General features: G+C 40.2%; 1 protein-coding gene across 6 annotated transcripts in view; it reads left to right on the forward strand.

The window, feature by feature from the left end:
- The window catches only part of ralgps1 (Ral GEF with PH domain and SH3 binding motif 1), a 679,153-nt gene that overhangs the window by 244,471 nt on the left and 417,698 nt on the right, over positions 1 to 16,984 (forward strand). For all 6 annotated transcript variants that reach the window (XM_048613656.1, XM_048613661.1, XM_048613657.1 and 3 more), the window contains exon 8: positions 8,430 to 8,556. In XM_048613656.1, coding sequence (XP_048469613.1) covers positions 8,430 to 8,556 — 127 coding nt within the window. The remainder of the gene's footprint in view (positions 1 to 8,429; positions 8,557 to 16,984) is intronic.

The following is a 16,984-nucleotide window of genomic DNA, read 5'->3' on the forward strand; positions in this document are numbered from 1 at the left end:
TAAAAGAGCTTGGTGACCTGAGGGAGAATTGCTTTGCATAGGTGATGGTGTGGTGGGGTTTCTGGTTTGGTGAGTGACCAGATGTGTGTAAACCACCAGAGTAGACTGAATTCTTTTTATAATCAATTTGTTTGCAAACATTGACTTGTGGAGGGAAAACCAATACTGCCTTTGGTTAGGTTAAGCCAGTGCAATGGCACTCCCAATATATTTGATGTAGTAAAATATAGTGCAAACAGGTGTAACGGTAGTTAGTTATTTAGCAAATGTTTCAATGTGAGAAGTTAGCGCTGTGTGCTACAAAACTTGGGGTTTCTGAACAAAGTCACACAGAGAAAACTCTTGATCATAGAATGTAGCATGTCAGTGAATTAATTGTGATGTGGATATTTGTCAAATTAACCTACGTTTGAAACTCTTCACGCCCGAGTTTGAACTCTGAACATTGCTGTCTGTTCCAATAGAGTTTTGGGTTTGTTGTCTTTAGCACATTTTCCTGTGTTCAAAAAAAAAAACCAGCTATTTATTTTAGTTACTGTGAAACGCACTGCTGTATGAAGGACAGCTGAACCTCATAATTGCATATAATGTGACCTCTGCTGTGCATTTTCCATCGTACACTCAGCATAGTGCACAAGGAATTTTTTGTTTGAGGTGTTTTAAACAAAAATTCTTGCATATTTTCTGTGATAAAAGTGTCATTTCACAGCAAACATAGTGAAAGCTTTAAACGCAATGTACGGTTGAGTTGATTTTAGTGGTAAGGACAATATTTCACATTGGAGTGTAGGATTATAGGAGCTGAGTAGACTGTTCAGCCTATTGATTCTGCTTTGCTATTTTAGATTATCAACCTCAACAACACCATTTTCTCAGGCTATGCCCATATCTAATGATATCGATAATATCTAGAAATCTGTCAATCTTGGCCTTGAACATACTTAATACCAGAGCTTCCACAGCCATCTGGGGTAGACAATGCCAAAGATTTGTCACATTGAGTAAAAATGCCCCTCCTCATCTTAATCCTAACTAGTGGAGTTCTCTGGTTCGAGACTTCCACTCCACCCCCACCATTATCATTTTTCTACATATAAAGACGACCAATTTTTTAACTTTCTAAGGCTGTCAAGGCTGAAAATTACATCCCATGGTCTGGATTAAGTTCAGAAACAAGATTTTTTTTTTGCCTTGTAGTAGAGTCACTTGGATAATAAGTTTCAACTGTCTTTTCTCTGTTATTATATTGGACCCCACTATTATACATTCTGTTTGTGCATAGCTTATAGTGTCTATACGTTGGACCATCTTGCAGCAATTGGATCAGCTGTCATGAGACAGTATCGAGTACTTTATATCAACTCTGATCTAAGTCTTTTGGTGAAATAGAGCTCAAGACAAATTTTACTTGTAGACAGTTCATTGACTACTCAAGAACGGCTGATTTCACACTCACTTCCCTCTGTACCCCCTTTATATTTACACAGCCACTCAGTTGATCAATTACCCTTTGTCAGTAGCTTAACTCTTGTGAAACTGACACAACAGCAAAGTCCATTTCAGGAAAGAAAAATCTGTCACTTTGTTTTTATGTCCTAAGTTACCCATTTGTTAACATGTTGTATGATTGACAACTTTCTGTTGACAATAACTTGCTTGAGATTTTCAGAGAGATGTGGTTTCTAATTTTGCAGGATCCCTTTACTTGATTTTATTGTACCCCCGCCCTGCCTCTTATTGAGAATCTGATTATTTACACACAAAATTCACAATAAGATAAAGACAGCTGGTCTATTAAGGCAAAAGATTGAGTTATCTGACTAATAATGGATTTTTGCCAACTTAAGGGAAAGCAGAGCTGCAACATCTTGGCTTAGCCATACACACAATTGACTGGCTGTAAAGGTAAAATAACTAGTCAGTTCTTCTTTGTCTGTAATTAAAGTGGTTATTTCAAAGGTAAGGTTGCCTTGGAAAGTGTGGTTAAGACAATTGTGAGCTTCTAACACTTCAAAAAGCATTTTCTAGAAAATTTTAATAAAATGATGTTCCTTATGATATTAAATTTCAATTATTTGCATCAGTTTAACAGGTACCCTTATAAAATGAAAAAAATAGCAGTCACACCAAGGACTGTGTTTTAATTACTAGTTATACAATACACAGATATTATAGCACATTTTCTTCAGGGTAAATTTTGTGACTAAATTTTAAACAAGTGATTTCAATTATTAAACAAATAAATTAAGAAGTTGAATCACTTGGTTACGAAATTGACGTTTCAGTATTTGGATTCAAGTTTGGATTTCACTCAACCAACTTTTCCACTTGTTAAGAGTGTAAAGTGAAATAAGCTTGGAGTTCTGAGGAGAGCTGGACGCAACACCACAAAAGTATTCATAATATGTCTAACATCTAATGTCAAACTGTCTAACATCATAGAATATCCCAAGCTGTTTCAGAGGAGAATTATCAAACAAATGTTGATACTGATCTGCTTAAGGAGATGCTGGATAGCTAAACACCTGCACAATGAGGTATATTTTACTCCAAACCTCATGCAGCTAAAGCAAAGTCAGGAGGGCTCTGTGTGAAGTTGTTCTGAAGTGGAGGGTTGATACTCTGGCAGAGCCCTCAAAACCCTGTGCATTTCCGATTAGCAAATGATAAATAGTGTTTGGTGCAAAGGTGGAGTGGATCCTTAAGTAACTTGAGATCAGCACCAAGTTAACACATGAATATTCAAAATTCTATTACAAAATATTAGCACCCCACCTAGTTGCATTTTTGAAATTTGTATCTCAAACTAAAAATAGAGAGTCTCAAAGAGATGACATGATAAATGATTCTCGGAAACATTATATAATTGGGGGGGGGAGGGGTTGCGAAATGAGTATTGAAAATTGTCAGAGCTATGAACCGTTTCAGAATTTGTACATTCAAAGTATGAACAATGAACTGACTGTGACAGTATTTCACAAAACTTTATTTTTAATGGTGTTAATGGATTGTCAATTAAACATTAAAAGATTTTACTACAAAACAGTCAAAACACAAACTTTAAAATATACTTAATAAACAAAAGGATGCTCATGAAATAACTTGTTAAGAGTGTATTTGTGAGAATGTCTGAAAGCAATACGCTGTATATGTAATCTGAAGTTGTCAGTAACTATGTACGTGATAAAAATAACACTGCATATCTTATGACTTAACAGTATTTAAATTTTCATTTTGCAAAGTAAAGGGAAGAACTTTCAAGCTGAATAAATGAACAGCACTTCTCAAAATCGATTTGTTCCAAAAATGTTAAATGCCTAAAACATGGTATAATGTACCTTGGCATGAATGAGGATTTAGTCAGTGTCTGGAGTAACTCCTGTCTTCCTAATTGTCGTAAGCGAACGTGGTTGATGTATTTTTCCAGCCACACTGTACTTATTCACATAATTTGTAACACACTTCTTGGCAGATATTGAGAACGTACAGTTAACTTACAAGTGCAGCATAACTCCATTTCTATTTTGTAAACTACAACAAGACAAGATACTGCCTTCAAGAAAGGAAATATCAGAACTCTTCCGTTTTACATGCCATCACAAAGTCTGCTTGCTCTCTTTTTGCTTTACTTTCCAAAAGAAACTATTCTGTTTCAGTCTGGTCCCACTTACTGGGGAAAAAAATGCTAAAGCATACACTCTTGTAGATAGCAACTGCACACTGTCAGTGGCTGAAATGTCTAGGTCATCTCCTGTTCAATTACCAACCAGGACCCATATAATGTCTCATTTCTTCCAAGTTTGGGTGTTTTCAGACTGGTACGGCTGTAGGTAAAATACAGGCCCATGTGTCCGAACATCATTGAGGCCTACAGCACAAAAAAGGCCCTTCAGCCCATCAAGTCTGTGTCAGTCAAACCTAACTATTCTAATCTCACTTTCTAACACTTGGCCCACAGTCTTGTATGCCTTGGCAATGCAAGAGTATATCTAAATACTTCCTAACAGTTATAAGGGGCTCTGCCTCTACTACCCTTACAGGCAGTGTATTCCAACTTCCCACCGTCCTCCTGGCTAAGCGTTTATTTTCCTCACATCCCCTCTAAACCTCCTGCCTCTTCAATTTACACCCCCTGATCATTGTTTCCTATGCCAAGGGGTAAAGTTTCTTCCCATCTACCCTGTCTACACCCCTCATCATTTTATACATCTCAATCGTGTTCCCTGTTAATCTCCTGTTCTTCAAGGAAGATAACCACAGTCTGTTTATGACGAAAACTCTCCAGCACAGGAAACGTCCTGGTAAATCTCGTTTGCATCCTCTCCAGTTCAATGACTTCTGTCCTACAATTCGGATTCCACAAATGTGTACGATACTCGAGACTGACTGTGGGGCTAAAAGCCTTGTTAACTAACTACCAACTGAACTAATTGGGAATTGCCAAAGAATGACGTGGGATCTCCAAAAGGACTGACAGGGTTCAATTTTTATATTCCTTTGAGACTTAGAATAATTGAGCTGTACAGCATGGAAACAGACCCTTCAGTCCAACTCGTCCATGCCGACCAGATATCCTAAATAAATCTTGTCCCATTTGCCAGCATTTGGCCCATATCCCTCTATATCCTTCCTATTCGTATATCCATCTGGATGCCTTTTAAATGTTGTAATTATACCAGCCTCCACCACTTCCTCTGGCTGCTCACTCCATACACACGCGGCTCTTTTGCGTGAAAAAGTTTCCCCTTAGGTCCCTGTTAAATCTTTCCCTCTCACCTTAAACATATACCCTCTAATTTTGGACTCCCCACCCCAGGGAAAAGACTTTGGCTATTCCCTCTATCCATGCCCCTCACGATTTTATAAACCTCTATAAGGTCATCCCTCAGCCTCCAGCACTCCAGTGAAAATAGTCCCAGCCTATACAGCTACTCCCTATAGCTCAATCCCTCCAACCCTGGCAACACCCTTGTAAATCTTTTCTGAACCCTTTCAAGTTTCACAACATTGTTCCTGTCGTAGGGAGACCAGAATTGCAAAAGCACCCCAACCAATGTCCTGTACAGCCGCAACATGACCTCCCAATTCCTATACTGAATGCACTGACCAATGAAGGCAAGCATACCAAACGCTGCCTTCACTATCCTGTCTACCTGCAACTGCACTTTCAAAGACCTATGAATCTGCACTCCAGGGTCTCCTTGTTCAGCAACATTTCCCAGGATCTTAATAAGTAAACTATAACCAAATAAACAGTTTAACTCATTAACAACCTTTTAAAGGACCTCTGCAACTAAAATAGAGCTACCAAGGAAACTTATCAAATTGAAATAATGTTCCCTGGAAAAGCTTGACAATTAATTGTGTAGCAGAGTACATGTGGAGAGTTGGTGGCATGAGCAGCCTCTGCAGGCAGCAAAAGCTTACTGCACCCTGTATTCCCAGGGTGGTGTCCCAGCCAAGTACTAACCAGGCGTTATCTTAGCTTCCAAGAGGAGGTTTTAAAAGCTATCTTTATGTGAGGGGCTGACAGAGGTAATGTTGATGACTGCCTTAAACACCACTCATCATATTGATGTCATTTGGTGGAAGAATAAGCAATAAGAGGGTGACCTACCATCCAAGTCCTCTACATGGTCTCTGTAAGCATTGCCAATCACACCATCGAAGGATAGGAATGGCAGAATTCAGGAACCATGGGTGACAAGGGAAATTGTCAGCTATGTCAAAAGGAAAAAGGAAGCATACGATAGGTCTAGGCAGCTGCAAACTGATGAAGCCCTTGGAGTATAGAGAAATTTGGAAGGAACTTAAGTGCAGAATTAGGAAGGCTGAAAGGGACCATGAAATGTCTTTAGCAAATAGGGTCAAGGAGAATCCCAAGGCTTTTTACGCATTCACCGAGGAGAAGGACATGACTGATGCTGAGGTCAGGAATGAGTGTGTGAATACTCTAGAGAATGTCATTATATTGAAGGTGGATGTTTTGGGTATCCTAAATTGCATTAAGGTAGATAATTTCCCAGGGCCAGATGGGATCTATCCCAGGTTACTGCGAGAGGCAAGGGAAGAAATAGCTGGGACATTAGCAGATATCTTCACATCCACCTTGACCACAGGCAAGGTTCCAGAGGACTGGAGATTAGCCAATGTTGCTCCCTTGTTTAAGAAAGGAAGCAGGGATAATCCAGAAAATTATAGGCTGTTGAGCCTGATGTCTGTGGTGGGGAAGTTCTTGGAGAAGATACTGAGGGACGAGATAAATGCACATTTGGAAGAAAATGGACTAGTTTGTGACAGGCAGCATGATTTTGTACGGGGAAGGTCATGTCTCATCAACTGATTAAATTGTTTGAAGAGGTGACAAAGATAATTGATGGGGGAAAGGCTGTGGATGTAATTTATACGGTCATTAGTAAGGTGTTTGATAAAAGTGCCACATGGCAGATTGGTAAAAAACTAAAACCACATGGGATTCGGGGTGGGCTGGCTAGGTGGATTCTTCAAAACTGGCATGGTCATAGAAGACAGAGGGCAGCGGTGGAAGGATGTTGTTCAAAATGGAGACCAGTAACTAGTTCCACAGGGATCAGTCTTCAGTCCTCTGTTGTTTGTAGTATATATAAATGATCTGGAGGAAAATGTGGGTGGTCTGATTGGTAAGTTTGCAGATGACACAAAGATTGGTGGAGTTGCTGATAGGGCTGACGATTGTGAAAGGATACAACAGGATATAGATAGATTGGCGATTTGGGCACAGAAATGGCAGATGGAGTTTAATCCAGACAAATGTGAGGTGATGCATTTTGGAGGATCAAATTTAGGTGTGAGTTATACTGTTAATGGCAGAACCCTTAGGAACATTAACGTACAGAGGATCTGGCCGTGCAAGTCCACAGTTCCCAGAAGTAGCAACACAGGTGGCCAAAATAATTAAGAAGGCAGATGGCATGTTTGTCTTCATCGCCCGGGGCATGGAATACAAGAGTTGGCAAAACATGTTGCAGCTATCTAAAACCTTTGTTAGGCCGCATTTAGAGTATTGTGTGCAGTTTTGGTTGCCACACTATCAGAAGGATATGGAAGCTTTGGAGAGAGTGCAGAGAAAGATCACCAGGATGTTGCCTGTTTTTTAGAGCATTGGCTATGAGGGAAGGTTAAAAAGACTAGGATTGTTTTCACTGGAAAGAAAGCGGCTGAGAGGAGACCTGATAGAGGGCTACAAAATGATGAGAGGCAAATGTAGAGGGGAAAGTCAGAGGCTTTTTTCCAGGTTGAAGTTTCAATTACAAGGGGGAACAGGTTCAATGTGAAAGGGGGAAAGTTTAAGGGAGATGTGCGAGGGATGTTTTTCACATAGAGAGTGGTAGGAGCCTGGAATGTACTGCCAGAGGAGGTGGTGGAAGCAGGCACATTGATGACATTTAAGAGGCATCTGGATGGTTAAATGAAAAGGGAGGGAATAGAGGGAAATGGACCAAATAAAGGCAGTAAGTTTGTTTTTAAGTTTAGTTAGGGCATGATGATCAGCACAGGTTTGGAGGGCTGAAGGGCCTGTTCCCATGTTGTACTTCTCCGTTGTTCCATTGATTTGTTTTTTTTTGTACACCAGTTTACCTTGTTTACTATCATGCTATAAACTACACAAGAGCTTTCTGTCATTACGCAACCAAGTCTTCACACCAGACCAGACAGGCCCTGTAGATCCCTACACTGGAAGAAGAAGGTGGCCTCAAGTCTGCTGTTACAGTGAGCAATAACACAGCATGTAGAACATGGTGAGGTACAGTGCAGCTTTGTCATCCAACAGTCATGGCAACAGGCTGTACTTTGTAATACACTTCTCTCAGTAAAGAATAAACAAATGATTGAATTAATTGACTGTCCCAAGGGGCGTAATTAAAATTAGTAAACAAATTAACAAATGCACTGTCCCTTTTAAAAGGGAAAACCTGAATATCTAAGTTGCCATGAAAACCCTTGAGTGTGATGGTATTTGAAAACACCATCTTATGGCTGGGAGTCAGATTCTAGTTGCACCACAAAATACCTCAAATTATTTTTAACCAACCTGTTCTAAACACATTGTAGACCTCTGGGGCAGGTGGGAGTTGAGCCCAGATCTCCTAATGCAGAGGTAGGGCCTTTTACCACTGCACGACAAGACCCTTTAGAATAAGATCCTTTGTGCAGAAGCCATGGTCTAATGAGTGCACATTTCTACAACCCCTGCCAAAGTCTGTAAGTACTTGGCCTGAATTCATTCAGTTAATATCTTGGTGGCTTTTCAGATGCTGCTTGTCACCTCATGCTTTTTATTGCTATCTATTCCCAGATCGTTAAACCCATTGTTGGCAAAATGATATTTCATTTGACTTCTGGTTCATAAGGATCTTATCAGTGAACTTTGTCTCTTTCTTACTTTGCAGCTAGTCAGTCGAAAAGACAAAGCAACGTTTGAGAAGCTGGATTATTTAGTGACTAAAGAAGACAACTACAAGAGAATGCGTGAATTCATCAACAGCTTGAGGATGGTTCCCTGCATCCCTTACTTGGGTAAGTCATATATCTGGCTTTTATTTTCTGATTACTGAAGGGCAATGGGTTGATATCATGCAAAATAGCTCCAGTTGCCAGTGAAAAGGCTAAATAATGTGGACCACATGCCATGTTTTGAAGAGTGTCGTTGCAAGTGCCAGGAGATGATTTAAGCTGTACTTGTGTCTAGTGCTGCAAGAGTCTTCTCTCTTTTTGCTATTGGTCTCCTAACCACCCACCAGATGTAATTGAAAGGCTCTTGATGTAAATGAAGATTTCATTTCATAATGAAAGGGTGCTTGAAGAAAATGAGATACTGAATTTCAGTATGTTGTTGCAAAATCTCAGAATTTATGATTTTGATTGCCACAATTAACACAGTTATAGCAATTGGATATTGTTTAACTCTTGTGTAGCTCATTGCGCCCTTTATTGTTTGTAAATCTACTGCTGGACTTGCTTAATGGACAGAAGTGGTTTCAATTCACTTTGGTGCTTGAAGTAACACTTAAGTGCTTTAGGTTCCTGACTTGCACTTTGCACTGTTGCTTATCACAAAGTTGGCTGCAGATGGAATCAGAGTTCAGCCTGAAATCTCTTTGCAGGTTAAGGTAGCTAATAATATGCCAACTAATCCTCCCTTGTTCTCCAATTTTAATTAACTTTGTGGACTTTCTTGATGCGGGTGATTTTCAGCAAATGATCTAGCCTTCAAATTTCAGCTTGAACTGCATTTTTATTGAGCAATAAAGTGATCCTGAAGAAAGTTCCTGACAGAGGACTGCACACAGCAGCTGCCAACCAGATCATCTGAAAAACCCCCTTTAACCTTTTGAAACTATTATATCTTGTGAGTTTGTTCTATTTCAGATCAAGAGAATTCCCAGCATACACATAATTAGAGATTGCCCATTACTTGACCAGAATGGATCGCCATGCATTTGTTGGGATCTACAACAGGATTTGGAAATAAGTCATCAGATCAGTAGCCTCCTTTGTCCCACAACAGTGCCTTGCCTTTTTAAATGGAAAGTGAAATCTCATGGCCCAATGAGAGAGCCCCTGAGTTTTATGTTGAACAGGCCAGAGATTGCACTCGTATCTTGTAATACACTGTAATGTAACCTGGCAGCTCAAACCAAGTGTTCAGGTTACCTTCCTTAATTTGTTGCTTCACAAGTTGCCCAGACCTGAATGTCATTCTCTAAGTGTTGTACGCAGCAAGTAGACACTTACACAAACCAAATGAAAGCAAAATGAACAAAAATTAAACTGTCTTTTTCTCTCCAGAATACAATATTTTTTCTACAAAAGTAAACCTTAAGATATAGAAGCAGAATTAGGCCATTTGGCACATCAAGTCTGCTCTACCATTTGATCATGGCTTAAACCCACTCTCCTGCCTTCTCCCAGTAGCCCTTAATCCCCTTGCTAATCAAGAACACATCTATCTCTGTCTTAAGTATGTCTTAATGACTTGGCCTCCACAGCCCTCTGTGGCTAGGAATTCCACAAATTAACCACTCACTGGCTGAAGAAATTCCTCCCCATCTCAGTTCTAAAGGGTTGTCCCTTCTCACTGAGGCTGTGCCCTCGGATCCGAGTCTCTCCTACTGGTGGAAACATCTTCTCCTTCTCCATGTTCACTCGATCTCGGCCTCTCAGTATTCTAAGTTTCAATCAGATGCGCCCCCCCACCCCCACGACCACCACACCCCCCTCCCCCCAATCCTTCTAAACTCTGTTGAGTATGGACCCAGACTCTTCAACTGCTCCTCTTTGACAAGCACTTCATCCCCGGGATCATTCTTGTGAACCTCGTCAGGAGCCCCCCCAACCACCCCCAAAGGCCGGCACCTCCTTCCATAGATGCAGGGCCCATAACTATTCACAGTATTCCAAATGTAGTTTGACCAGGGCCTTGTACAGCCTCAGCAGTACATCCCAGTCCTTGTATTCTAGCCCTCTTTAAACGAATGCTAGCATTACAATTGCCTCCCTAACTTGCCAACTGAACCCTAGTTAACTTTAAGAGAATCCTGAACTAGGAATCTCAAGTCCCTTTGTACTTCAGATTTCTAAAGCCTTTCCCTGCTTAGAAAATACTCCATGTCTTCATTCTAAGTGCATGACCTCATGCTTTCCCACATTGTATTCCATCTGCTATTTCTTTGCTCACTCTCCTACCCTGTCCAAGTCCTTCTGTAGCTTCCCCAGTTCCTCAACTCTACCTATCCCTCCAATTATTTTTGGGTCATCTGCAAACTTAGCAACAATGCCCTTAGTTCCTTTGTCCAGATTGTTAATGTATAACATGAATAGTTGTGGTCGCAACATGGACCCCTGCGGAACTCCATTAGTGACCAGTAGCCATCCTGAAAAAGACCCATTTATCTCTATTTTCTGCATTCTGCCAGTCAGTCAATCCTCCATCCATACCAGGACCTTGTTCCCAACACCGTGGGTTCTTACTACAAGGTGCTGCAGCCTCCTGATAACCTTATCAGACTCCTGACGCTTTCCAAACTCTCTGTCCCCTTACTTGTTCTGGAAATTTAACTTTTTCCATAATTTGAACACCCCACCCCCAGCGATTTAGTATAAAACCCGATCTACAGCCTTAGTTATGCAATTCACCAGGACTCCGGTCCCAGCATGATTCAGGTGAAGCTGCTACCATCAGAACAGCTTCCTCCTTCCCCAGTACTGGTGCCAATGTGCCAGGAATTCAAACCCATTTCTCCCAAATCAGCCTTTGAGCCACACATTTACTTTTTTTAATCTTGCTGACCCTGTGCCAATTTGCATATATCTTAGGAAGTAATCCATAGTTTATTACCTTCTTGGTTCTGCTTTTTAATTTAGCCCCTAACTGCTCAAATTCCCACAGCAGAACCTCTTTCCTCTCTACCTATTATTGTTGTCCGTATAGGCACCAACAACAATTGGATCTTCCCCTCGCACTGCAAGTTCTTTTGCAGATCAGAGGAGATATCCTTCAACCAGACATCAGGCAGGCAACACTGCCTTTGGGACTCTCATTTCTGGTCACATAAATGTCTATTCCCCTCATGTATACTATCTTTGAGTAAAATTACATTTCTCTTTCTCCTCCCTGTACCATGGTGCTATGTTCAATTTGCTCATCCTCCCTATTGTCTCCACTCTTATCTAGGCAGGAAGCAAGAATTTCAAACCTGTTCAACACACTCAAGGGCTAAGACTCCTTCAGCACTACTTCCTGGATCCCATACCTGTCTCGCTCATAGGCACACCCTCTTGTCCCTGACCACTGACCAAAATCAAGCTACTTAATCCAAGGGATATGACATCGTCCTGAAACACAGCATCAGGGTAATTCTCCCACTCCTTAATGTGTCGCAGTGTTCGAAGTTGACTCCAGCTCAGTAACTTTGAACTGGAGTTCCTCACACAACCAGCAGTTGTTGCAAATGTGGTCACTATGAACCACGATGGGCTCTACCAGCTCCCATATCATGCAGTTACACCACATCGCTTCCCTGGCATCTCTATTTTAATTACTTAGTTCTTAATTTTATTTTTAAAAATTTCATACTTGACTTTTAGTTTGTAGCTGTAAGTATTTCTGCTTTTTGCCTTCAATCTGAAAGTAACCCATAGCAGATAGTCAAATTAGTAGCTATTGCCAACTAATGAACTTAACAGTTTAGCTGTGTGACAATATTCTGGCTTTAAGAGGCGTACTTTGTCCTTTTTTTTTCTTTATGAAGAAACGTTGAGACAGAGGTGATGAGTGGTCTGTTCTGTAAACAGCTTGTGAGGTCTTTGGGTTTTTTTTTCTTAAAGTTGGAACAATAAAAGCAGCCTGCATGGGTGGAGTCAGGCTCCCACAGAACCATGGGTTTTGTTTAGTTTTTGACAGGTGTTGTGGTTTTGATGCTGCCATATAACTCTCCCTGCTACAGCGAAACACTTGAGTTTGCGCTTTCTGCCAGAATTTTCTCTTGACGTTCTTTCCTCCTCAACTGGAGAAACACTGCATGTGAGACAATGTATTTTACTGAATTTGTCTTTGCCAATGGTGTGTTTATAGGATGTTACTATACTGGAGCGGTTGCTGTTTAGCAGTTAAATAATCTATTATTCCATTATGTTTTCTAATGGAATTAAAGCTAGACCAATACTTCCTTATTTGCATTTTAACTTTGGTATAAGAATCAAATGTGTTTTGCTTAAAGCTGAGTAGTGTGACCAATCGAATTGCATCCGGAACACAGCATCTTACTCTTGCCTTTAAATAAGAAAAGGTTAGGGTCTAGGCTATCTCCTGGATATACTTGAAAGGGGTTTGGCCTGACCCATAACACCTGTGATGTCAATCTTCTGTCCTGGTCCTCGATCCTGGTCTTCAATTGTTCCTGCTTAAAAAATCCTTACAAACTATGAGCCGAAGGAAAAGCAAGCAACAAGCGCCTCCTTCTGTGCACCGAATTCCCTTAACTTTATCCTCATTCAGGCTGTTTCCTGCTCTTTCCTGACGGTGCAAAGCTTACTGAATTTAAGATGAGTAAATTCTAAGCATCAATAAAGTGGGTTGTCTACTCTTGCCTTAAATACCATGGGCACAATGAGATACAGGTATAAGATACTTCCTTCTGGAACTCATTTGACACCATTCTGAGTAGCAGCCTCAATGCAAGATGTCCAAAGAGGTACAGGATCCTCTCGAGGCTTGAAATAATTTTGAAATTAGTTTGGTGAAAGTGCTGACTGCGTTTCTAGAAATTACAGCATTGAACATTTTGCATCTAGCTGGTTTGTAAAGGTCCTTCCCAACATCAATTTGCTACCACCACCTCACCAGCCATGTAAGCTTTCAGGGAGCAGAATTGGACCGTTGCATTAATGCTCATGCCCAACCCAAGTCCTTCAATGCAGCATTAATGAGATTTGCAACTGAAATAGATGAGCAAGAAAACAATAAGGAAGAAAGACAAACTGGAAAGTTGTGCAAAATTAGAAGGTAATGAGGGAAGTCTTGAATTGTGAAGTGATAAAAGGTTTATAATGTATAATTATCATTTGGAATTTGGATTTTAAAATAGAGATGAATTCTGGTCAGTTCCGTGAAGATAATGCATTTTGAAAGGTCAGAAAGTAATTTGGAACAGTGATGTGAATGTATCATTTCCAAGATGGCATGTGATCCAGTCAAGTGCCTTTAAGATACAGTGATATGAATCAACCGAATGCTTCTGCTGCCGAGTTTATGCCAGAGTCATTAGTTTAACTTTTGAGTTCAGTTCTGTTTCCTCCTAGCAGGAAAAGCAAGCTTTCAGAGCAGGGGAACCATTCACCCTGAGAAAAGTGGTTTTGGTCTGTGAAACATCATCCAGGTTGTCAGTGTGTACATATAGAGGTTTCCAGCTATCCAAACAAAAAAAAAACTGGGTTTGGAATTGTAAAAACTTCATGCCAGTAAACTCCAAATGGAATCTCAAACTGTCTCAGCAGGTCCAAGGGGGAATAAAAGAACTGGGAAGAGCCAGCTAAGTAAGAAATTCAAGATTTGAGGTATTGCAGTGATATTTCTCTGGGGTTAAGTATCTGTAATGGAAAACACTGGGAAACAGGTTGAAACTTTGCTTCACTGTTTGTGTTAATGCCTTTTTTGACTTGTATCGCTTTGTTTCTTCCACATTTGCGCAATAAATTAATGTTGTTCTGTTCAAGAGCGTTTGCAGCTTGGTGTAAATATGTTACAGTAACTAACCACCATAGTAACCAAGTGCAAGTTAAATACGATGCCGGGTTTCATTCTGGGATCTGATTTACATTACAACCAGCTAGGATCTTCACATCTCCATTCATTTTAACACTTTCCAACAAGCTTTACAAGTTCAAAAATGCTGTTTAAATGAGTCCCATTGATGTATACCTGAAATACTGTCATTTCCCCTGTTACGATCCCAGCTGATGATAAAAGGTAACATAGCCATAGTTTTAGCAGTCCATCGGGCTGCTCTCTCATTGGAGAGAGAAGACTGGTGGTAGTTTAACCTGAGAGTCACCACGCTTCAGGTGAAGAGAGAGGGTGAGAAGGAGAGTCCTTCATGGTAACCTCAACTGAATGAAGGAATTGAATCTACACTATTGGCATCACACTGCATTGCAAACCAGCTGTCCAGCTTAACTAAGCTAACTGACCCTAAATGCAATTCAAATCCGATCCCAGAATGTTTTTGAAACTTTGTTCAAATTGATAATATTCACAGTACCATGCAAGAACACCTTGCACACATCATGACATGCACAATTGTCAAGACAGCAGGGGAGAAGAGAATAAATGCAGACCCCAAGTATGAACAGTTTGTAGCTGCACTCAACTCACTGTCATGAAGTAAAATTGATGAATTGGATGAGTGGAAATTTGAACTCTTACTTTTACATTATGGCTGCTACTAAATTCTTTGCTGTTCCATGTGCTTAAATCCTTTCGTGTCGGTTTTGACAGGAGGGTTTGCAAGCTGCATCTAATTAATTTTGTGTTGCACTTAGCCGCTGATTCTAGACAGACTGTGTCTAAGAACTTTATTTGAACTACTTTTAAATTCGGAACTAGAGCAGACTTTGATTTTCCAATGCCGTCTGCCATCACAACAGAGGGGTTTGGCCATAGCCTCAGCAGTTACAAAAGAGTATTTACTTTAGTTCCCTTCTCAATAGAAAACATAGAAACCCTCTAGACAGATGTATTCAGTCTAATCTCCACAGTTGTAACCAAAAATATTTGCCTCATTTCACTTTGACCAGATGCAAGCCACTGTCTCTACTTGCACCTGACCAACCCCTGAATATAGCAATGATTGCACCAAGCCTATGTCCTCTTTGTTTCTTTGTTTGCCCTGCATTGATTCTTACAGATCTCTCTGATCATCAACATCTCTGAACCATATTAATTTGATAACCTCAGTCCCATCCCTTTGTACGCATCCCCTCAGCAATGGGAAGGATTCTGGCTCCTTGGAGTCTATTCTCACGTGTTTTTGTTCTCAAGTGCCCTGAGTCTTTTGGTGATGCTTCTTTGTTCTTTTTCCAGCTTAGCTATAGTTCCTCCGTTTGGTGTGGCGTTGCAGAACTGTGCAATATTCCAGCTGTGGCCAGCAATCTATATTGGGCAGCACCATTTCCTTTGATCTCTACCCCATGCCTGTTTTTAGGCAACCTAACATCCCATTAGTTTTTGTTGACAGCCAGATTTTGCCCTGACGTCTTGAGGGATCTATCTACTGTGAGTTATAGATTAATAAATGTGCTGCCCTGGGAGTCGTTACATGCATTTTTCTTGTAAGCTAGACTTAACTTGAATGAAAGACAATCCTGGTCTTCTCTTCAGTGGCAAAACCCTTTGGGGTTGAGTTTACTTGCATCTGTGGCACAGGTCAGGAGGTGCTGGCGCAGAAGTGAAAAGTGACTAGACGTTATTTATTGTTTTAGAAATGTCTGCCACTGATATCTAGTGTCACTTGATCCTTCCTCCTTCCAAATGGACCGAGGTTAATTATAAAGAACAGTACCCCTTAGAGAAGAAAGGATTTTACTTGCTTTTATATCGGAGATATTAGTTGTTTTTATTCCTTTCAAAGCATAAGTGTGCTACGTGTTAGACCAGAATTTTAGAGAACAGAATCCTCAGATATACAACAAGGAAGTGTATCCATCGTCATGGAGATTGTAATCATTCCTTTTCTTGGTCAAATCCAATAATTGTTGTGGTGATAATTCCCTATTGACTAGATCATTGGGTGCTTCAGGGGCAAGTCTTGAAACCTGGTCATCTGTTAACTACTTATTGATTTCATGGTCGTCTATCAGATGGACTAGAATGGCTATTGTTGCTACACTTCCATAGTCCTCTTCTGTGTGAAGTGCTTTGAGACATTTGGATGGTGTGGTGTAACCTTTTTTCTGTACATTTTTGTTTTTGCTTTCAAATTAAATTGATGCTAAATATTGCATTTGTGATGAGGTTCTGCGATGTTTCTCAGTTTATTAATTAATACATTCGTAGCAAATATGAGCTCGATTTAACTGTGTAAATGGATGGTTTTGAATGGGTTAACATTGGGCCCAAGCCCCTCTAGTGAAGGACTTTATTGATTTATAGCAACTACTGACAGATTTTAATATTAGACTTTCGTGGAATCTGATATGATCGTGAACAATATTTTAATGTCCTATGTACACAGAATAAATCCAGATTTAATTTGTTTTCATTTCAAATAGATGTTCTTTTGAAAAGTTTATTATCTTAGAAGTACAATTATGTGCACTTAGAAACAACCTTTACAGGTCGTTTTCTCATTGAAGGTCTCATGTTTGCTTACATTGTACAGAGAGAGCCTGTATTAGTAATCAATAGGTATGTCACCTGAAACCTCTCAGTATTTTAATTAGGAGCCTG

Source organism: Rhincodon typus, chromosome 28, assembly GCF_021869965.1.
Source record: "Rhincodon typus isolate 14 chromosome 28, sRhiTyp1.1, whole genome shotgun sequence".
Classification (NCBI taxonomy): domain Eukaryota; kingdom Metazoa; phylum Chordata; class Chondrichthyes; order Orectolobiformes; family Rhincodontidae; genus Rhincodon; species Rhincodon typus.